This window comes from Martes martes, assembly GCF_963455335.1.
Source record: "Martes martes genome assembly, chromosome: 8".
Lineage (NCBI taxonomy): Eukaryota > Metazoa > Chordata > Mammalia > Carnivora > Mustelidae > Martes > Martes martes.
This window is the reverse complement of record NC_137895.1, coordinates 38,406,468-38,430,659: the sequence shown is the minus strand read 5'-3', so window position 1 is coordinate 38,430,659 and position 24,192 is coordinate 38,406,468. Positions and strand designations below refer to the sequence as shown.

The following is a 24,192-nucleotide window of genomic DNA, read 5'->3' as shown; positions in this document are numbered from 1 at the left end:
GCTTATATGAATAACTGTTTATATTTTTTACTCTTATTTTTTCCCCTCTGCCTGCTTCAAGGGGTTTCTGTCTTGTCATCTATATGAAAAGGAGAGGTTGTTTTTTGGGGTTTTTTTTTTTTTTTTTGGTTTTTTTTTGGTGAGATATTTGTGTGAAGATGAAAGCAATTAAACTCAAAGAAATAAGCCAGCTAGTGGATTCTGAAATGTTGAATTCAACAACATGGAGCATACTACTGTCAAACAGCTTTTTTAAAAAATGGCCACTGGAATTTCTAACAGATCTCCATTGCCTCTAGGAACAAGTCCATTGTATTTAGCATAGAATAGAAGGCTTTCCATGATCTGGTCTTAGCCTCCCTTTCTAGCCTTATTTCCTATCCCACACCATCCCACCTTCCAATCCCACCAGGCTCTGTGAACAGAGCCGGAGAGGGAGATCACCATAAATTTCACTATTGCTGTCACCACTAATGAAATTTAGTAAGCATTAGTTTATATCAAACACTGCATCGGAGCCTGTGGAGACATACAAAGATGTGTATGTCAGACTTACAGCTCTCAATCACCTGTTAATCTAGTAGAAGTGATAGATATGCTCATAAAAAATAAATAACAATATAAATTAGTTAAATAGTAAATGCCGAATAGTAGTTGAGAGCAGGAGTGCAATTTCCTGAGAGGCAACCAGTGTTCTGCTTTAGTTTTATGTTTCCGCAAATAAATGTGGCCCTTGGGGAACAAGGCAAGGTAGGGAGGAGATATTTAATGGTTTGCTTTTCTCCCTGAAAATAAGTCCCGTGATTTATCCATTGCTCTGTATAGTCTCCCTTCTTCCTTATCTCCAAACCTGCTGTAACTGTGATCTTAATTCAGAATTCAAAGGAACAGGTATTTGTCAATGACTCGGAGTCCTCATCCAAGTCTCCTTGAACCCTGGGTTCACTAACTTATAAACTCAAATATGTTGGCTTGACCTGTGGAAGCAGTGCTTGGATTTATCCACTCGGAGGAGTTAATCTGGTCCACTGGATGGGGCTGTGCATTAAAATAGAGAGAGTAAAGAGTCTATGAAAATTCTACTCCCACAAGGGTCTTATAGCAGAGAAACACGTTAATCTTTTTTTTTTTTTTTAGGAAATAAGTAAGGAACTTTATTTATTTATTTATTTTTAACATCTTAATTTAATTTTACTTTTTTCAGTGTTCCAAGATTCATTGTTTATGAACCACACCCAGTGCTCCATGCAATATGTGCCCTCCTTAATACCCACCACCAGGCTCACCCATCCCTCCGTTCCCCTCCAAAAGCCTCAGTTTGTTTCTCAGAGTCCAAAGTCTCTAATTTATTCAACTGATGAATATTTTTTGATGAGGAGGAAAGGAAGAAATTAAGATGAATCCCAAGTCCTCAAAAATCCACAGCAGGTAAAAAAATCCACAGCAGGTGAAACAGCCATAAAGAAATACACATATAATACATTGTGCTGAGAGCAATGATGAGCATGAAGCAAGAGGTGGAGCTCAATCCCATAGCCCTTAGATCATGACCTGAGCTGAAGTCAGATGCTTAACCAACTGAGACACCCAGGCAATTCTGCTTACTGACTTTTCTAAATGAGCCCAGGTTGATGCCACAATAATGTTTCATGTAACTGACAACTCCAAATCTCAATGGCGTACCACCTGTTAATTTTTAGCCATGAGAGTCGGCTCTTTGAGGAGCTGGCTGGAGGCCACATGTTTCCTCATTGTCCATGGACTAACAGTTACCCAGGACATATTCTTCTTCTGGTAGGTAGCAGAAGTGCAAGAGAACAATCCAAAACTCTGAACCACATTTAAAGGTGTTGCTTAAGTTGTGTCTGCTTGCATTACTTTGGCGAGAGAAAGTCATATGAGCAATTTAACACCAATAGGGAAGGGATATATGCTTTTTCTACTTCAGAGGGAGGTATTGCAAAAGCACAATAAAAAAGGGAAGACATGTAATTCTATAACAAGGAGAATATGAATAAGGAACTGGGAACTATAATCTAACCTATTCAACGGTGTTCCTACCTGCTATCATCCACATACTGTCATAGAATTCTTAGATGAAAGTCTTCATCCTTAAGACCCTTTGGTGCCAAAAAATGTCTCCTTAATTTCCAATCTTGCCACAAGTTGCCTGTCATTCAAGTCACCCTGACTCCCATCAATGGAGTACTGTGATAGAAGTCTAACTCACGGGTTCTCCTGAATCTGGATCTGGCTCTTGGGCAGCAGAAGAGTGAGCAAGACTTAGTACAAAGCTTGGTAGTAGCGAAACTATTTCACAATGCCTCATTTATCTTTCTTTTGGGGTTCTTACTCACAACTTTCATATCCCGTCTTACTAATAATACTTTTCAAGAAGGTTTTTCTGTGGGAAAATTTATACATATATGTGTATATATATATGCCTCACAGTTCTCCAGTTTTTCTTAGGTCCAAGTAGATTATTTGGGGACCTTGGTAGAGTAAATGCCATATGATTTATTTATCTGCAGTCAGCAAGCTGGAGAACCTGTAGTATGGTTCTTGTCTGAATCTGAATCTGAAGACAGGAGAAAACTAAGGTTCCAGCTCAAAGACAGTCAGACAGAGGCAGGGAATTCTTCTTTACCCACATTTTTTTGTTCTATTCAGTCCTTCAGTGAATTGGTGAGAGCTACCAACATTGGGAAGGGCAATGTCTACCAATTCAAATGTTTACTTCATTCAGAAACACCATCACCAACACATTCAGAATAATATTTAACCAAATATCTGGGCACCTTGTGGTCCTGTCAAGTTAACACATAAAATCAACCATCACAGTCATCCTCCTTTTCCTCAGTCCCTCTGCATCAGTCATGGATATCAGGGAATGAAATTGTAACCAAATTAACTCAGTAAAAAAAAAAAGTTATTGGATAGATGTGGTCATAGAAACCAGAATTTGAGGGGCGCCTGGGTGCCTCAGTGGGTTAAGCCTCTGCCTTCAGCTCAGGTCATGGTCTCGGGGTCCTGGGATGGAGACCTGCATCATGTTCTCTGCTCAGCAGGGAGCCCGCTTCTCCCTCTCTCTCTGCCTGCCTTTCTGCCTACTTGTGATCTCTCTCTCTCTCTCTCTGTCAAATAAATAAATAAATAAACAGACAAATAAATAAATAAATAAGAAACCAGAATGTGATGAAGCATCTTCCCTATCACGTATTTCTTTGCTTCCCTCTAAACATCTGCCCCACTTTCCTACTGCTCTTTCCTACTTCCTCTCTCCTACTTCTCCTACTTCTCTTCTCAAAGCTTTGTTTGCTTATTTAGTAGTATGCGCATGACTGAAAAAGAGCTGCCCTCTAATTCTGTATGACCACAAAGCTCCATGGCCTACAACCTTATGACTGCGTGGGACTTTTAATGACTGTGATTTATATTTCAATACCCAAGAAAGAGGATTGAGTGCATTAGGTTCCTATTGTTGCTTTAACAAATTACCACAAATTTAGTGGCTTAAAACAGAAATTTACTTAATTCTGGAAATCAGAAGCCTGAAGTGAGTTTCACTGGGTTAAAGTCAAGATGTCGGCAGGATTGAATTTTTTCTAGAGCCTCTGGAATGGAAAATCCATTCCATTGCATCTTTGAACTTCTGGAAACTCCCTGAAATCCTTGTCTGTGGCTGTTTCTTCAATCTTTGAATCTCTCTTTCATTCTGATCCTTCAGACTCTCTCTTTCACTGATAAGGATTCTTGTGATTACATTGAACCCATGAGGATTTAAGTTAAAGGAATCATTAACTTAATTATCTCCAGAAGTCTCTTTTGCCATATAACAAAATTTGCTGGTTCTCGGAATTAAGACATGATGTCTTTGGGGAGCCATTATCCCACCTATCATGGTGAGAATCAAGGTGTATTGCCTTTGGGAGGAATTTTGTTTTTTGTTTTTCTGCATAAGGAGTGTGGTAAGAGTGGGCAAATTATATAACGTACCTACGTTATTTTCCCAAGCAAGGAGCTGTTCACAAGAGGGTAGTGAGGCTGGCTTCCAACCTCCACTTAATTTTTCTACTTTCAACATCTTTCCCTCCAATGGGATCTGTCAGTGTTCCCATATTTGTAATTCACTTGCATTCCTTTCTCCTACTACAGTGAACTAGTTTGGTATTTAATTTCCCCAAAGTGAGATTCTCTATTACAGTACAGGTGTCTAATCCACTTAGACTCATGGATCAGAAAATTTACGGGATGTAGTAGAGGTGGGTTTGGAAATCTGTTCTTCTAATGCAATCCCTAGGTGATTTTTACACCTACCAAAGTTTGAGAATCATCACTATATGCTAAGGTAAAGTTGATAAACTTACCTTGTTAGCAGAGAAGGCTAAAGAAAACCTTCCAAGATAATGTGTTTGTTTTTACTGCAGCATTTGGGAGAAAATGGTAACAATTTTGCATGTAACTCAGTAAGACTCTAATTCAGGTTAGGAGCCAGGGAGGAAGGCATGTCATGATAAAGGACATTTCTTTTTGAGATTTTCCAAACCTTATGTGGTTCTCAAATCACAGTCAAGGTTTTGGTTTCTTCTAAGTCATGTTTTCATACCGATCTCTGCTCTGCTGAAAACCACAGTGATGCTATATGTCTCCAAAGGCAGTTTTCCTGTACCAGCCTTGTCAATTTAGGGAAGGTGGAAGATGATAAGTTGATGTTTGACTTTCCAGTGGCTGTTGCAGTGGCTGTTGTCACAAATCAGGTTGTCAGGTGTTTAAGTTGAAATCTTGATGCAATATGAAGTCATCCAACCATGACAGTTAGATATGTGAGAGGTTTTCTTTTATGTTTTAAATAATTTGATCCAAGTATGATATGTTTTGATATGCTTTCTTTAAAAATTTGTATTTGTTTGTTTGGGATAACTTTGTTAAAATTAGTGGAGTTAAATTAGATAAGTATTTGCCTATGAATCATAGTGGCTCCATATTACATGTTTGTAATTCAGCTGGAAAAGTAAGTTGCAAATATGTAAATTAGAAACTTAGGAAATGAGATCATTGATAGTTGGTGATTCTGTTTTTGGCAATATGGCAGATTAAATGATTTAAATATTTGCCAGCTATGAAATACTTAAATATGCTAAATTAAATAAAAGAAACATCGATTTAAGTGGTTGGACGAGTTCACAAGAATGTAAGGGATATCACCAGAGGCCAAAACCAAAGTAAAAACTAGACTCTGGCATACCATTACTTTGGGTTTGGGATTTGAATTTTTATTTGGTAGTCTGGGAATCCTCAAACTGATATTAATTGAAATTTCTTGAAGCAATTGAGAGAAGCAGTCTTTTCTAGTGGGGCGTATTCTCAGCCCTGAAGTAGAGGATTCCCACAGAAAACAACCTACAGACATGGACCCAAAATTCAAAATCACAAAAGCCATGAGGTATTCACCCTAAGTATCAGAAGAAAACACAACAAACAACAGGTTGATATCCCTCCTCCTCCTGAGAAATTCAAATAACATTATCCCTCAGCAACTTTAAAATAAGAACACCTAAAATGATTGAAGATACAAAATGAAATTAAAAATATGGGAGACAAATTTAATTTATATTATTATATATAGAGTGTGTTATATATTACACTATGTAATATAAATCCATAGTGTATATAGTTTAGAGAATGAAGAGAACTATAGGAAATACTGGCATTATATCTTAAAATTATCTTAAAATGTTGACGAGAAGAAATGTTAGTTGTAGGAACATTACTTCTTTCAAGATATCAGTTAGGATTGCAAATCCGTAGCACCATAGCAACTTGAAAAACGAATGTCCCTATGAGATACAATACATTAACTTCTGGGAATGAGCTTTAGATTGAAATCATGGCCAACACAGATATCCCTTATGATGCATAATCATGTCTTTTATCCAGAAAAGCTAAGAAAATGCCATTTGTAAATTAAATGATATGAAACATCCCAGAAACTGCCAAGCAACACACCTCCTGAAAGCATAAATAGAATACTGCAGAACTGTCTCATAATAAGGCAGTTAAATTCAGAGTGGTTAGAATCATGTCAAAGATACAGGATTCTTTTTGTTTGTTCAATGATAACAAATTCGGGATAACATCACTGGACCTGAAAGTGAAAAATAATTGCATTTCACGAGTAGAATGTGATATGATGGGAATCGGATGTTATCTCCTTTAGATTTGATCTCAATGAATGAAAAATGAGTGCTATATAAATCACCAAAAACATTCATTTTGGCCAAAGATAGTGAACTTCATTAAAAATACACACTCTCTTTTTTTTTTATTATTGATGTAGAAGGCCAACGTTTTCCCATCTTTGCCAGTTGTTTTTAATGTGGCGTGTTGAGTCCAATTGGCTATCAGGTGTCAACTTTCTAAAGATCATATTCCATGTGGGAAAATGAGCAGTGCTCTTGTAGCAGAAAGAGAACTGTTTATTCCATGCATTATGTATCGCCTCAGACTTCTTATGAACATAATATCTCTTCACAAGCCGATAGCTGACTCACTTTTTGCCAAAGTTCTTTTGTCATGGTAGAATGAAATATAAAAGCTGTCAACTAAATTTTGACATTAATAACTACATGTAGCAATAGTCATAAATTCCTTTGTTGTGGCTCTGGGTCTAATCTTTTATCTAAACTCTCAGTTCTATTGTAGCTATTCATGGAAGTCTATTTTGCCTGTTTTCATGCAACCTACCATTTAGTGTAATGAGTTCATAATGTAGTTAGTTGAAAAAGACCTTGGGATTTGTCATTGTTTTCTTTGCGGCTGTTCATTCTCCTTTACTAATCTCCTACTGACTGTAAGCCTGGAAGGAGGAACAAGAGAAAAAAAGCATACACTAAACCTCTCTCTATAGAACAATGGTCACCCTGAAAATTTCTGTTGTGATTTCTATTATTTCCTTCCGCAGAAAAAAACAATTTATAGTTTTTAAATGCATATAGTTTAAAACAGAAAAACAGTAATAAAAATGCCAGATGATATAGCCTTGGAATTTCCAACTTAAACCAGTGAAAATGGCTGTGATGATTTTGAATCAAGAGTTTAAAGATACTGTATGAATTTAGAGATGAGAAGTTCACAGTTGTCACATTTGAACTAAGTACATAAAACATCAAAGTTCACATTAGAAATGAATACTTTTTACATGCCTTTATATTTCTGTTTACTAACCTTTTCTCATCAAGTTGTGGTAATGTTCAGAAAAAACTGAGTATTATAGAAATGTTTTTATTTTATGAATCATAAAATTTAAGTTTGGTTTCTATTTGGGATTTTCCCACATGCGTATCACTTGTGAAAAATTTCAAGTTCAAAGAAAAAAGACAAGCAGTTAAGTAGACTGGGAAAAAAAATCCTAAAATCTGATTTATGGTTTATTTTCTTTATTTTAGACTTTATTTTATTTAATTCTTTATTTTAGACTGACTTATACAGGAAATGAGGAAGCCAAGAAAAACTACTGTAAATTAAAGAGGGGACTGAATATGTATATTTGTTAGGTTTAATTTCTACCCTTTCCAGAGAGTCAAAAAACATTCTGCATAAACAAAATTGCTCTCTTAATTTAAAAATTTCTCTGGAGGAAAAAAGTAAGAATTTCTTTGGAGGAAAATTATTATTCTCTAAATAAATTTCAAGCTTAACTTTTTAATTTATTCTGTATTCCCATCTTAAGTATCTAGAATATTTTATAGTTTCTATTGTGGTTGAGTAGACACATATTTTTGGACAAATATTTAAGGTATAACCATAAACAACTAAGCCCATATGTTTAGAATTATATTAATTCACTGTCTAATTAGTTTGAGTAATAATGGATAAACTTTCAATAAATATTTATTAAACATACACTATACTTCATTTATTTAAACCTATCCATCAAAATTTTAAAATGAGTTGTGCAAGTGTAAGTAACGTGTCTGTATAGATAGGTGTGTAGACTTACAATTTTAATGAATAATAATGTGTTTTCATGCTAAAAATGTGAACTTATAGGCAAACATCTTCTCTTGGCTCATGGAATTAGCAATCATGTAGGCAATGGAAATGAATTAAGTTCATTTAGAACAAGACTGAAAGATCATTGAATTTGGGACTTAGGCAAGAAACCGTTTATATAATAGATACTAGGCATGCAATATAATAGGATATCAAGGACACTTCACAGAAGAATGAAAATTCATTGCTGAAGAAGTGTCTAAGTACAACAAGATGTTAAGAACTAACTGCTGTGCTTTTCTGTCTCAAAAGGTAGTTCCCGTGTACTCAGACATTCTTTACTAGTATGCCCCCATCCTGTAAACGAGCGTGTTAATAGTGCAGGTGATAGATGAAATCCACTATAGGGAATGTGCTCCCCCTATATAAGCCTGGCTTTCACTCATTTATGGGGCTCAGATCATCTCTGTAAGGTTCATTATGAAATATTAGCAGTGTTCTGTGGTTCCCAGCGGGGTAGTCAGTCAATCGCTTCCAGAGCAGAATGTGCTTCCTGCTGGAGTAAGAAACCCTCCTTCGCTGTCTAATTAGGTATGCATCACAGAAGACGGACAAAATGTGGTGTGAAGGGAGGGTTTTCAGGGCTGCATGAGTCACTTTAATTTCTTTGTAAAATCAGATATTAGAATATCGTCTTCTTGTGTTATTTTCTACTCGTGTTGCAGAACGTTTCACAGAAGATGTGTGGGCCCAGGAATATGTCAACTTAAACTACACTGTAATGGGACTTGCATTGAAACTATACACACATAATCTTAGTTTATTTTTAATTTCTAAAGGAAAGGAATGGGAACATCTAGACATTCTAAAAATGATTGGTAGGATTTTATTTCACCTTTTTTCAAAAGATTGGTAATTATGTTATGAATAAAACACAGATAATATACCAACAAATTAGGAATAATGGTTATCTTCTGTGACATTAGGAGATAACAACAGGCTTTTTGTATTTTGGATGCTGCTGTCTCTAGAAGTTGTAAAGGGCTAGTATAGCCTAAAAAGGTGTGTGATGTGCAGGAGTGGGGTAGGGTGTAACTGATCCGGGCTTAGGTAAGCAGCTGCCATGCATCACTAATGAGACACTCAGCCAAAGGCTTGCCTGCAACCTGTAAAGCTTCAGATGCTGTATGTAGTTAGAAAGACTGGGATTTCTTTTCGAATTGCTTTACTACGAAGCTATATTTACAAGAATTTAAGCCCTCTACACATACACATACTCCTAAGATGCCATCATAGTAAAGACCAACAATTTGGTTGCATTTCAGGGAGAAAGGCTCCACTGAAATGAACATTGTGAGGAAACTCAATTTAATGATACCTCGAAGTGTATTCTTGCTTCATATACTGTTTTCATTACAAGGTAAGAACCTATATGAAATTCTAACCTTATTTTATTGTATTTTATTTATTTATTTATTTTTAAAGATTTTATTGTATTTTAGTCTTTCTTGCAACTGACAGGAAGAGCACTTTGGAGTCATTAGAAGCGATATATACTAAATGACATGTGGACCACCTTTTTGAAAATTCGTAGTAAGGTAGATGATTTGGAACTTCGGTTTTCACTTTTTGAGTCTTCGAATCTTAAAGTTAGGATTTTATCATGCTTGGCAACTATACTGGAAGAAACTCTGATTCTAATTTTTTCTTTTCTAAAAGATGATTTATAGTAGTTTTCTGTATAACTTAAACACTTGAGTTTTATAATAAATTCAGAGAAATTGAGTACTTAAACTTTCTTCACACATGAACTGAAAGGAGAATGGTAAAAACTTGTTTGTAAGAAGAGCTGTATCTTTTTAGGGCTAAGAATTGTTTTCAATTATTTTTGATGGCAATTTTATCTATAAATTAACATTTATAAAATATTCTCACGGGGAAAGCATTTATTTACATTCACTTGTTAGTTTTTAATCCCTGAAAAGAGCTGTGCATTTTGGAGCTTGTAGGGGAAGTGGGAGAAATTACCGAAATGGAAGACTAGCGAGGTCATGGACCCCATCTTCCAGTCCTTGTACTGACTGAAATTCCAAGGAGAAAATGTCATAGAGCATGGAGAACCAAAGGGGAATTTCAAGATGCGCTTGTCCACTACCATCATTTTTTTGATGTGTTTGCTAGCTTGCTTAACCTTGGCATTTACTAAATGGTAGGACTGAGACTAAAACTTGGATCTCTGACTCTAATTTTAGTGCTCCTTCCACTGTATTATGTCTCTGTGGATCTAGGTACACTCTTCCTTCTATCCAGATTAACAAAATGTCTCACAGGAAATTGACTGCTCAAAATCCACTAGGAAATGCAAACTAACTCATAGCAAAACTCAGTCTATGTTTTAGAATCTAGGTTAAAATGATCTGTTTAATAACCAGAGCATGAGACCAAGATATTTGAATAATTTTTTCCCCATTCTTATCTCTACATATTTATCTCTAGCAGGATATATTTGTGGATCATCCATCTTGACAAAAGTATCAAAGTGAGTATTTCTTGTTCTTTCTGTCCTCTAAAACATAAGGTTAATGGGAATGAGCATAGCTCAGCAGATAAATGTATCTGCTTTTGAAAAAAAAATAGATATTTTACAAAGTAAAGGCATGAGATGTGTTCTTTTTTTTTTTTTTGAGATGTGTTCTTTAAAAGCAGTTCCACAAATTAAAAATTATCAGCCATTCATTTCCCTATTTATGAAGAAAAAATCTTTCTTTTAATTTTAATTACAATATGAGTTCTTGGTGGTGTCCAATGACTATAGATACTAAGGAGATGTTAATTTCACTTCAGTGATTTATAAAGATGTTATGTTGGGTAATCTCCCCTTTTATATAGTTATTATTAATATACATTGTTTATTATAAATGTGCTATATCTTAACATAAAGCAATTTTTGATGATAAAACAATAACATTGTTTTAGCACTGAATAATGAAAATCATTTTTGGACTTAACTGATCTGCTTAATGAAAAGCAGAATTCCATTCATCATTCGATTTTGATAGATCATAATTTGATGTGCTTATTCACATTAACATGAATCTGTGCTTTATGACATGGAAAGGGAGAGAAGTATTATGTTTGGAAAAAGTTTATGTGCTCCTGGCCAATACTTACCTCAGCAGTTTTATGAAGTCATGTGAGAAAATACCGTGTGTGTCAGTGCTACAATATTACAAGATTTTGTTTATTTCTCTGTCTTGAAGTTCCTTCCTAAAATTCAGTGTACATCAGAGATTAGAGAGATCTGGGGACACTCTTCAGTTTTGTAAAATGAGACACCACCACCACCCAAACGTAACCCCTCCGAGAGGGGAGGGGGACCTTTTAAATGTTAAACCAAGAAAGACCTCTTTGATAAAGTGATGGAAATCAGGAGGAAAACATCAGTTCTCTCCTGGGAAAGGCTTGTTCAGGTTGCCTAGGGGCCTTTGACTATACAAGTTCTTTTTGTTTTCTTCCAGAAACGGGTTTAATGAAAATCGACAGAAAAGAGCTCTTTTAGCAGCACAGGTAGGTTATGCCTCTGATGGAGAGAGGCAGAGAAATAATCCATTCTGCTTTGGGACTCCGCTGTCACTTCAACAATGAGGCCTTTGTGAAGGGGAATAAATGCTAAAAATGAGACAGGAAGGAGAAGAGGCAGAGTAACTTCTCCACTGCTTTTCTGCAACCCTCAAATCCATTCACATTGACTTGTTCGCTTGAGTATTTTTTGCTGTTCACCTCAGTTACCTACTGATAGGCTCACAGCCTGTGTGGGAGATTTAATCTCATCGACTTTCCAGAAATTTTTAATTGGTTTAATTAATTAATTTTAAGCACGATATCACAGCAATGACAGTCGAACAAACACAAGTAAGCAGGGGCAGAGAAAGGTATACATGGTGCAAAAGGGCGTCAGGGGCGGCCTGGTGTCCTGACAGACAGCTGTATTAGTGTATGACAAATCTCAATGAGAGACACTGTGGGGGAGGCAATCTTTATTTTTGGAGAGATGTGTAGCCCTGAATCCAAGAAGGCCCTTTTGGCCAGGTCCCCTTCAATAAGGGATGTTGGATAACATAATTGCAATATTTTCAAACTCTGATTGGAATGTTCAAAGAGGTGGTTTAAAAAATATATTTCTCTGTAAAAAACAGTTGGGAAAATAGAGAATCCTAACTTCAAGACACGTGTGGGCAAATAATGTGATTTGGGTATTTATATAACAAATGGCTTATGTATTTAAGGAGACCTTTGTCAAATCCTGAACTGCAATCAATTCTGCTAGTATTTTCTGGTAAAGGCCTGAATTTTTATATTTTTGGTGTTAATTAAAGAGAAATGAAGATGGATTTGACAGTTTAGAGGACAGAACTAATTTATTCTTATTCAAAATAGGTTTTTTTTTGTAGTTAGAGGGGCAAAAGCCTGGAATGGCAACACTTTTTTTTTTTTCCTTAAAAAGTGTTTCGTTTACGTAAGTACTTATGTATCATGTGAAGTGGTTAAAATGGCTTTTCTCTGAGAGATTTAACTACATGTTTGTCGGTTGACCATGTTATCCACAAGAAGACATCAGCATGACTCAGTAGAAAATCCAATTTTGAAGAAACTGCATTTTAGCGAGCCCACCAGTGTCAAAATCTGTGAAATATACCCCAAAGTTGTCACATAAAGTGACCTCTGGATGGATTATACTATTGTCCATTTAGATATTTCTAGAATTTGTCTAATTTACCCCAACGGAGGTACCTTTGGTTAGTAGGTGAGGAACACACTTACCTTGTCCTGAGTTCCCTTTTAGAAAGAATGAAGAGCAGGCCGCCTACACCGGCTCTTCAATGTCCTGCAGCTAGAGAACATGCACCAACATTATGTAATATCTGAACAAGTTTTTTTTTTTTTTTTTAAAGATTTTATTTATTTATTTGACAGAGAGACAGAGATCACAAGTAGGCAGAGAGGCAGGCGGGGGGGCGGGTGGCAGAGTTGGGAGCAGGCTCCCTGCGGAGCAGAGAGCCCGATGGGGGGCTCGATGCGGGGCTCGATGCGGGGCTCGATCCCAGGACCCTGAGATCATGACCCGAGCTGAAGGCAGAGGCTTAACCCACTGAGCCACACAGGCGCCCCAATATCTGAACAAGTTTTAAAAGAAGAAACACTGAAGAAGAAAGGCAGTGAGGTCATAATCTCACACTGCACTGTTTAGGATTGAAATCTCATCTGTCATAAGGCCATTCTTGTCCACTGATTCACGACTCCTGCTCTAGGAAGATGGAGCATTGGTGGAGAGATATCTGTGCAAGTAAGGATTCAGATATGCTGACAATGAGATGCACAATGAGCCAAGAAAGGGGAGACACGGACCCCTGCCTGTGGTGTATTTCTGTGCCACACAAATTTTTCTCTAGATTTCTCATCTAAAGACGGTTTCTCTGTGCTTCTCACTGTCCTGTGGAGATGTTATCAGCAAGGAGGAAGAATGGGCTGCCACTTTTTATCGGTTATGTGAATGCAGGCACCCACTGCCTGGAATTCTTTTGCATTTGTGTTAATTTCAAAATTTGTCTCTTAAAAGCAGGTGCTGAGGCAGACTAAGGTGCAGCTAATTTATTTGATGGGGGATAGAAAAGTGAGACCAGGAGGGGGAGCAGATCTTACAGAGTATGTTATGGAGGGGCTCCTGGGGCTCAGTCTTGGTGGGGAGCCCCCTGAAGAGCTGTGTAGAATGAGTTGTGGAATTGTTTCTCCAAGGGATGGGGGAAGTTGCCCGTACTTATCTACTGATTCCTGTCTCTCCTTGGTTGAGGTGTGGCCTTTGGGAGACCTTCTATCCACAGGGAGGCGTTTTCTGTGGTCTCTCCTACTTGGATTTTGCCCTGAGGCAGAAACAGAAAGAAACCAGTGCTTGAAGCTGAAGGGTCTTGATGTGTACAGAAACCCGGATGCAGGTGGGCTGAGAGGATGCGGAGGGAGATTCAACAGAATCTTTTATAGTCACGGTTCTGAACAGGCTTGGCAGGCAGATCATTCCTATTTGAATAATGCCTAAATTCAACTCAGTTGTTATTTGTTGACGACATTCAAGAGATGGTGCTAGAGACATAAAATGAATAACGGTGCTTATTGCCTAGATACTCAATGCCTCGTGAAGGTAGGCGAGTAAAGAAACTATTTCTGTGCAGCTTGTTCATCGTATCTAAGATGCCATTAGTTGCCATTATTTATATGACTCAAAAACAAAAGTGTTCCCAATTATAAATGTAAGATGCCATTATGAGTTCAGGTTGGTTAAAAAAGTAAAAGCTATGTACGGATCTTGCGTTAGTATTGGTGAAATGTGGAATGATGCACGAAACATGTGGTTGTTAGGTTGCCAAGGTAACTAGGATGCTTCTGCGGCCAGAAGGCTGGCATGTTGAGCAGTTGTCATTTCCATGGAGGTGTAGCCTGAGTTGGGTCAAAAAAATTGTATTTCTAGCCTTGGTCTATTCTTGTCTGATGTATTCAGTTTTTGCCCAATAATTAAATTAGGTAGCATTTACAACCCTTGTTGTGTGCCCAGCTCTACTATTGGGGCTTTACTCTCTCCATTTCATTGAATACAATTCTACTCTTATTCCATTTTATAGATTGGGAAACTGAAGCTGCATAGGTTAAACAATTTGTTCAAGGTTATAAGCCTGTATGAGGCAGAGTTGAAGCCACTGTACACTTTTAGTGAGCATCGCAGATAATTCACTGGAGCTGAAGTCAGATTTTGGTGCCCAGGATTATTGGTGGCTGTGCTAGAGGTAGGCAGTTGGAAACAAGATGGCTACAGACAGGATAATATTTACTGTCTTGGGGAATCAAAGTCAGACACTGTTGTGAGTTTAACTTAATTTGAAGACAGAGGCAAAAGCAGAAAGGAGAGATTGAGCAGTGAGGATGAAACCTGGGAGAAATAAGAACAGGAAACAGTGAACTTGGAGGCATAGTATTAAGCAAGGAGTTTCGAAAGGAGTGTTGAAGTTGAGTGAGAGTGTGGAAGTCCTCTTCTCTGACTTGGAGGAGGTTTGGCTATTAAAAGAAAAAGTACTTCGCTGGAAAATACTAAAATAAAACTCTTTGTGTGGAAAGGAGACCAGGATTTGTTGAGGTAGGACTTTGGACCTGAAGTCACATTCCCATCACCGCTCTTTTCTTGTCTTAACCCTTTCCAGTTTTTCTGACAACATCTGGTACTCAATTTGACAATTACGTGGCAGGCTTTGGGAGTGTATGTTCTTCTGATGAACATAGAAATCCTATTTGAAAGGACATTGCTTTAGACCATACACTAAATTGTCACTGAGTTTGAATAAAAATCCTTAATTAATTAGTTTCAGTAATCCACAGTTATTTGCTAGTAAGCTCTATTGACTTCCAGAAATCTTAAGGTTTATCAGGATTGCTTAGATTAATATAAATATCTTTATTGCTAATTCTCTCTATGTGAGGCACTACACCAGAATTTTTACATACATTATTTGAATTTATTGTCATAACTGCACAATTAAGTAGGTACCCATCATTCCCATTTTACAGACAATGAAAGAAGGCGCTAAGAGGTTAGAAAACTTTTTTTTGTTTAAGAGTTTAGGGAACTTGTCTAAGAATATGGACTGGAAGACTCAGGACTCTCAACCAGATTTCTCTGATTCCATAATTCATACTCTTTTTTTTTTTTAAGATTTTTATTTATTTATTTGACAGAGAGAAAGATCACAAGCAGACAGAGAGGTAGGCAGAGAGAGAGAGCGGGGAGCAGGCTTCCTGCTGAGCAGAGAGCCTAATGCGGGGCTCAATCCCAGGACCCTGAGACCATGACCTGAGCCGAAGGCGGAGGCTTTAACCCACTGAGCCACCCAGGTGCCCCATAATTCATACTCTTAACCATTACCCTAAAGTGGTGGGGAATCTATAAGAAGATACATTTGAATGTTCTACGGACTTTAAAGTGTCAGTTCTTTGGAGACTGAGGGGGGACACTCTCTCTGTAGCAGCAGAAGCTTCTGAGGATGGTGTCCTCACAGATGGCTCTGCAGGCAGTGTGGATGTCCCCATCTGTTGGTCTATCAGCCCCATGTGTTTTCTCCAGCCCCATCTGTGCTTGGAAATATCAGAGAAGAGCTTCTTCTGTAGGCAAAGCAGTCCGTTAATGCAAAGATTAGACTCCACCCAGGTTCTTTTTCAAGGAGGACAGGGAGGCAGGAGAAGAAAGAGCTCAGAGAGGACAGAGACTCGTCAAAGTCAGGTAAGAGGCAAAACCAAACCTTGAGGTCATGTCCTCTAACCACAAAGGGTTCTTCTGGGAGCCTCCTTGGTTGCCTCCAGAAGCCAACAAAATAGAGTCAACAATTCATAATTTCTGTATCTGTAGCTATTTCCAGACTTCCTGATTTGCTTATTGGGTTTGAATTAAATAATTTAACTGTCTTGAATTCTTATTTCTGTTTTTCAAAGTTGGAAGCAACGTCTTCAAGATATTTCTTCCATGAAGCTATTAATTGGGGTGAGAGCAAAATAAAAGGTCGGTGTCACACCTTTATTTTTGTATTTGCTTTCTTGAAAGTCCCCTTTGAGGGAATTATTGAATTAACTATTGCCATTTAATGCAAGGAGGAAACTGAGCCAGGGTGGTAATAATGGGAACAGTTAAGTTCACTTCATGTACAAATTTGAATTACATTTACAAATAAGCAGGGTTAAACAATTAGAGTAGGCTGATAACTCCATGATCAGGAAGTATCTGGGTATCAAACAGTTTTTTTCTGCATCATTTCCTGGCTCCTTGTTTCCTTGGCCTCCTTATTTTTGCTTATCCATTTCCCATTTTCATTAAGCAGAATGCTGATGAGAACTTGAACTTTAATTCAATTTTTTCATTTTACTCAAAATATAGCAATTCCTGGCTAGTTTTGGTTTGATAGTTGTTTTCAGGAGAATAAACAGGGCTTGTAGATAAATTTTTGAAGGAGATACATGTGTTTGTCTAGGTGTTTAGGCATTTGTTTATTTATTGTAAAAATTGTAAGATTGTGCTCTAAGACAAAATTTAAAGGGGAAGAAACTTCACTTAAATTTGTGAAAAACACAAATTTTTACCTGTATTGATGATCAAAATTGAAACAGCTCATTTTTCCTCAGTTAAGACATCCTTAGAGAGTTGTAGGTGTTTCAATGTAAAGAGATGTTTTAGCTCAGTGGGTCTTAAAGGTAGAAGGACAATGGCGTTTTCTAATTCTTGACTTGGGCAGAATTGGGTTTAATCATCTCAGCTAGTTAACTGTCTTCCACGACCTTAACGTAGTCCAGAGAGGTACCACTTTGTGGTGACTCGAAGATGTGTTCTCATTCTCTTGATGTGTTACTTAAATTCTTCCTGTTTGAAATTTGCCTATTCCTCCCTGTCCTCTCTCCTTATTAGAGGAAAAGTTTTCACTGTGGTTCATTTGCATTTTCAAAACTTACTCAGGAGCTCATGGTTTCTTGCTTCCTCTTTCAACAGAATCCTTTGGGGCAATGTTTCTTTCCACGAAAAAAAATATTTTTGGTGATGGCTGGCCATGACTTTGGTTTAGACCCCATTAAAATTAAGTATGGGTCAGAAAGAATGTATTATTTGTAATGGAGCCTGAAGATTAATTAATTAATAATTAACACACACACTTCGAATGAAATGTTTAATTCTTCATTGGGGAGGGTATATGGTATGGTGAGTGCTGGGAATCGTGTAAGACTGATGATTCACAGACCCGTTTAATTAATTAATTAATTAATTAATTAATTTTATTTAACTGTTTAATTAATAATTAATTAATTAATTAATAATTAACACACACACTTCAAATGAAATGTTTAATTCTTCATTGGGGAGGGTATATGGTATGGTGAGTGCTGGGAATCGTGTAAGACTGATGATTCACAGACCTATACCCTTGAGACAAATAATACATTATATGTTAATTTAAAAAAAAAGAGATGTTTATTTCTTCTTCTCAGAAATGAGAGTTTCTGTTTGGGTTTTTTAATACTTTGATTCCCTGAGCTAACGATGGACACTTCTTTAAGACAACACTCATTCCTGGAGATGGAACCCTTTGGACGTGCAGCCGGGCCAAACTCCGTCAATGGAATCTTCTGCAGCTTGCTCATTTCTGGTTCTCATCATCTGGGACAGGGATTCCTTACATGGGAACTTGACCTTTCAATTGCTTGAAGGAAGCTAACCTTTGCTCTCAGGGTAGTCTGAGATGTGAAAGCTTGTCTTTCTTGTTTCACAGCACACATAATGAAATGAACTAGATAGAGACTCGATGGGCTTAATTCTTTAGCTCATCAAGGCAAGAAGCCCAGGGTTCTGTTTGAATTAATAATGGTTACAGTTAGTCCAAGCTAAATCTTGACATATTATGTTTATAAGAACTGATGCACACCAGAAGATAACTTGTTTTTTTTTTTTTTTTGTCCTTCAGGTTCTTGTCCTCATGAATGCCTTAACGGAGCTTTCTGTTCTAAGACTGGTACATGTGACTGTCAAATATTTCAGGCACTTGGGACACGGTGCCAGATTGGTAAGTTTCAGGGCTACTTGAGAGAATTATAAGTCAAGGAGAACTTTAAGGTGTAATTGGCTACATCAGTGTTCATGCACTGGGAATTGAGGCAATCGTATTATGCATTAACTTGTGTCCATAATTCATTCCCACAATTTAGCAATGATGTTAAAAAAAGAAAAAATGCATATGTCCACTTTCCTTTCTCACTGATCTCTACTACTTCCTCAAGTTTGTTTTTTTTTCCCCATTTCATGGATGGATGATATCAGTCCATTAAACCAGGTTCTTACTCATTTCTGTTTTTGCTTTATAAATTAGACTTATTATTTGGAGCCATTCTTTTTTCTTACTTTGAATTAATTGGACATTCTGTATATGAAATAGACACAGTTTTGAGAGTTCTTCAAAGGCAGAGGGTTCTTTAAAACATTTTTAACCACAGTGTCTGGGATAGGCTTCTACCTCAATAAGGATAAATATTAATTTGTTTAATAAGTATTTATGGAGTACCTACTTAATCCCAGACCTGGCACTGGGGATACAATAGTGAGTAATATAGACATGTTTCTGCCCTCTGGGAGGTTACAGTCTAGAAAAAGGAACAATGCATAAGGGATACATATTCATTATACTTATACCACATGCTATAAAGGAAAGTACAAGATTCTGTGAAAATCTGCAACGGAGGTAAAGCATACTGTCAGAGAAGACTGAACAATGAATCGCTCTGTTTTTTCCTGAAAAGGACAATGTTGGTCAAGGCTAAAAAATTTAGATAAAATTACAAAAAAAAAAAAAAAAAAAAGAGGCAATGATTGTGCCTTATCTCTGTGCTCCCTACAGCAGCATGCATTAAAATGTTTTATATTGAGTGCTCGGTAAAGGTCATTGATTTCCATATTATTCTAAAGGGAAGGATCTAGAAAATTAATATAGAATAGAGGGTTATCCACAAAGGGAAGAAGGGAGGTAGTCACAAAGACAATATGAAATGAAGTTGTATGATTTAAGATGAATATTGTTTGAAATTTGGCCAGTTTAAGGCTATGAATTCCTAAATTCCAGCATCCTTTGGATGACTAATGCTCCCCATCCCAAGGTCTCAGACATATAAACATGATCTTTCTTTTGTCAGTGGTTATTTTTCTCTGTGAATACTATTGAGATATTTTTGAAAGAATTGCAGAGTCTGGAACACTCCAGTGCTGCTTATGCAAATCTTTTAGGGCACTCGGTGATAACATTTCTTTCTTTTCTAAGTCACTGTGTTTGTTTTATCTCTATTACCTTCTTTTACTGTATCATTTTCCTTACTATTTTCTTCTAGTCTTCTTCTGGAAGCAAAATTTAAAGATGCTTCTAACACAAAACCTTTCTTCAAAACAACTTGGAGACCATATTTTCCTTTAGGAGAGTTTAATAGTTTTGAGAACAACTCAAAATTTTATATTGGTTGTTTCTTTCTGTGATATTGATCACCAAAAAAGAAAATATTTGTTTTCATGAAAATTGAAATCACCTACCATTACTGAACCTTGCCAGAAACAGGATATAATTTCTTTTATTCTATTAAATATTGTCTTATTTCTTTTCAGTGCCAAACATGGGCAATGGCAGAGATGGGATTTGCAAAACCTGGGGACAGTACCACTTTGAAACTTTTGATGGCATTTACTATTATTTCCCAGGAAACTGTTCTTACATTTTTGCAAAGGACTGTGGTAATTTGGAGCCTCAGTACACTGTATGGGTAGGTGATCGTAGGGCACAATTAACTTAAAGATTTTTTTTTCCTGGCAAAGTCTATATTTTTAAAGGAGTGCACAAATGATGGAAAATATATAACAATCATAGCACAAATACTTGGGGCTCTGATTGGGGAAGGAGAAGGATTCGTTTTTAATGGGATGGACCCAATTTGTAGCTAAATTGAGATGGAGCTTTGGACTGGGAGAAGAAGGGTTTGGATCCATGTGGGCGAGAGTTATAGGTAATGCAAAATGTCTATATTACAATGTCATAATATCACTTCTGGTTGATATCCCCATTATTCGGATTTTATTCAAACATTTTGAAGAGGGTGTGGGTTTGGACACTAACCAAATTGCTCATACAGATTTCCTTCCTGATGCTACCGTTGTGATGTTCCCCTGGATTAATTTTTTTTTGAAGGCACCCCTTAGTGTGATCAGAGACTGGCGTTCAGGAAATGGAGCACAGAAGCAAGGTCCAAGGACATAGAGACAGGCACTTACTAGGTTGGTTCATACTGTATAATTGAGTGCAGAGAGATAGTGTTTAGCTGAACTCTTGATTTGGAAGAATTCCTAAGAGACTGCTCAGAATGCAAGCTGCAGAGTGGCTCTATTTGAAGTAAAAAAGTCAGGGACTTTTTCCCTGTCTCACTCTCTTGCCCTGACTTTCCAGCTATCTCCAAGCAGAGTCATGAGACAGCTGTGCTATCCTGTTCTAAAGCTAGAACTCTCCATAGGCATCATTTGTTCAAACCTCTTTTTCTTTTTCTTTTTCCCTTCTAACTTAAATTGAAGTTGCCTAAATTCTCCTCTCCTAGGTGGTGCAAATTTTAAAAAGTAGGCTTTCAAGTTTTTTAAGAGCAACAAAAGCCTTGTGACCCAGAAAGGAAATGAGGTCTACTAAAAGTTAACTTATGAGGCATAAGGATAAAAAAAAATCCTCTGTCTCTTTAGATAGGGAAGTCAGTGGCATGCATCTTCAGTATTGACAGGGCTCCTGTTTTCAGCCACTTACTGTCTGTTTCTCCTCCACTCTCTCACTGGGTTTATCACTCAAACACCTTCTGACTCCCTCATTGAAATGTTCTTGTCCAGAGTCTCACCCTTCTGAAGAATAAAGTGTCAACTAGATAATCTATCCTTTGATAATAGCACACAATGCTGAACTGTGCTCCCAGAGCTAATTTTGTTTCCACTTGGCTATGTTTTAGCTGGTGGAATTTTCTTTCTAGGCAACAAATCCATTCATTTTAAATGTCATCTTTCCCCTGATTATGGAAATAGTTCACCTTTCTTTCTTTCTCTCTCTTTCTTTCTTTCTTTAGATTTTATTTATTTATTTGAGAGAGAGAGAACACAAGTTGGGGAGGGGGCAGAGAGAGAGGGAAAAGTAGACACCCCGCTAGGCAGGGTGCCAATGTGGGGCTTGATCCCAGGACCCTGAGATCATGACCTGTGCCTACGGCAGATACTTAACCGACTGAGCTTCCCAGGTGTCCCTGTTCTCACCTTTGATAAACTTAAACCTCTTAACAAACTACAAGTTATAAGATGACATGTAAGTGGATTTACTCAAAAATTAGTCTAATCTTTCACAACAAAATTCTCGTGTGTCTTTTATACTTCTTGAAGTAGTTCACTTTTCTTGTAGAAAATTTAAAAAATTTCAGAGAAGTCTATAAAAATAGTGTTTGAACTACTGCTATATAGACTGCAGTCGATGGCCATTTGGGCTCTCTCCATCCTTTGGCTAATGTAGATAATACTGTTGTAAACATCAGGCTACATGTATCCCTTTGAATCTGTATTTTTGTATTCTTTGGGTAAATACCTAGTAGTGCAATTACTGGGTCATAGGATAGTTCTATTTTTAACTTTTGGGGGACCCTCCATATTGTTTTTTCCAGGATATCACTCAGCCATCAGAAAGAATGAAATCTTGCCATTTGCAATGACATGGGTGAAGATAGAGAGTATTATGTTAAGCAAAGTAAGTCAGTTAGAGAAAGACAAATACCACATGATTTCACTCATACGTGGAATTTGAGAAACAAACAGATGAACGTATGGGAGGGGGGAAAAGAGAGCTAGGGAAGCAAATCATAATAGACTCTTAAGGTCAGAGAACAGACTGAGGGTTGTTAGAGGAGGGTGGGGGATGGTCTAGAGGGTTATGGCTATAAAAGCGGGCATTTGTCATGATGAGCACTGGGTGTTGTATGTAAGTGAAGAATCACTAAATTCTACTCCTAGAACCAATACTACCATGTATGTTAACTAACTAGAATTTAAATAAAAATTTAAAAATAGAGTTAGCACTGCTAATGGCTTCACATATTTTCTTCTACTCTTTTTTCTCTGAATTTTAAACACATTTATAATCTTGAAATCAGACTATGTATAATTTTCTATCTGAGATTTTCACCTGGTAATTATGTTAAGAAGTTTCTTCCATGTCAAATATTCTTGAAAAACCAAAATTTTGTTAGCTATCTTTGTTACAATTTATGGAATAGTCAAAATCTTTACTTATGCCCTGTTTTAGAAATTTAGATTTTAAAAAAATATTTTAAGTCTTTTTTTTTTTTAAAGATTTTATTTATTTATTTGAAAGACAGAGATCACAAGTAGGCAGAGAGGCAGGCAGAGAGAGAGGGGGGAGGAAGCAGGCTCCCTGCTGAGCAGAGAGCCCAATGTGGGGCTCAATCCCTGGAATCATGACCTGAGCTGAAGGCAGAGGCTTTAACCCACTGAGCCACCCAGGCGCCCTTTTTCAGTCTTTTAATACATACATCAGTCAACATCTTTATGCATATATCCTTTTTCTATTCCTGATCATATTCTAACTAAATTTAATTTTACTTTTATAAAAATAACACCTGTACATGGTTTTAAAAATTTATCTAAGGCATGTGAAGCAAAAATGTAGTCCCTGCTTGCTTTCACTCCCAACCTTAGCTAAAATCTGTCTCCCAAAGGCAATTGCTTCAACTCCTTAAGCTGTTTCTTCTGGCTCTTAAATTTCATGTCCAAATATGCTATTATTTCTTTATCTTTCAAGTTAAGCCTTACTCAGTCATTTCCTACTACAGAAGATGGAATCATCTTTGTTATGTCACCCTTCCTGCCCCTAACACACACACACACACACACACACACACACACACACACATACCCACCACACACACACACTCTCCTCACTCTCCTTCCCTCTTCTTTACAGAGCTGTATCATCATCTCAGGTTAAATGATATGTGGTTTATTATTGTGATTTACATATTACACATATATGTTCGTGACACTTTTATACTCTCATCACTAATTTTTTTTCTTCAAACTCTTTAGCTCCATAAATTTCTTCTCAATATTGTCAGATATTTATTTATACTTTCCTTTTTGAACCCTTGAAATTAACTTTGGAATAGAGTAAGATAATCTTACATTCTTCTCCTTTCTTCTCTTCTTGTTTTCTTTATTCTCTTTCTCTTCTTCTCTTCCTCCCTCCCTCCCTTCCTTCCTTCCTTCTTCCTTCCCTTCCCTTCCCTTCCTTTTCTCTTTCTTTCTTTCCCTAAACTAAATTTCCCATCAAATTTTGAGAAGTAATCTTTGTCTTTCCTAAAATATTATTTTATTTTTAGAGCAATTTTATTTTTAGTGAGGTTGTTAGTCACTTTTGCAACCTCTGGGTATTGCATTGTATAGAGCTCCAATTCATGAGTCTCTAACATGACATGGACATGAAAACTACGAATGTGTTTCTTTGTGGTGCTCTACTGTCTTCTTGTCAGAATTAATTTTTTTCTAGTGCATACCAGGTATCTTTA

At 36.9% G+C, this 24,192-nt stretch overlaps 1 protein-coding gene across 3 annotated transcripts in view; it reads left to right on the top strand.

Annotated features, from left to right (window-relative positions):
* Nucleotides 1-9,336: 9,336 nt before the first annotated feature.
* The window catches only part of OTOGL (otogelin like), a gene marked incomplete at both ends in the record, with an annotated part of 129,943 nt that continues 115,087 nt past the window's right edge, over nt 9,337-24,192 (top strand). For 2 of the 3 annotated variants that reach the window (XM_080811915.1, XM_080811913.1), the window contains 6 exons: nt 9,337-9,412; nt 10,492-10,531; nt 11,511-11,559; nt 16,519-16,585; nt 18,531-18,629; nt 20,210-20,364. In XM_080811915.1, the coding sequence (XP_080668041.1) occupies nt 9,337-9,412; nt 10,492-10,531; nt 11,511-11,559; nt 16,519-16,585; nt 18,531-18,629; nt 20,210-20,364 (486 nt within the window). Of the gene's footprint in view, nt 9,413-10,491; nt 10,532-10,776; nt 10,836-11,510; nt 11,560-16,518; nt 16,586-18,530; nt 18,630-20,209; nt 20,365-24,192 lie in introns of those variants that run through there. The other variant, XM_080811914.1, reaches the window with a different exon arrangement.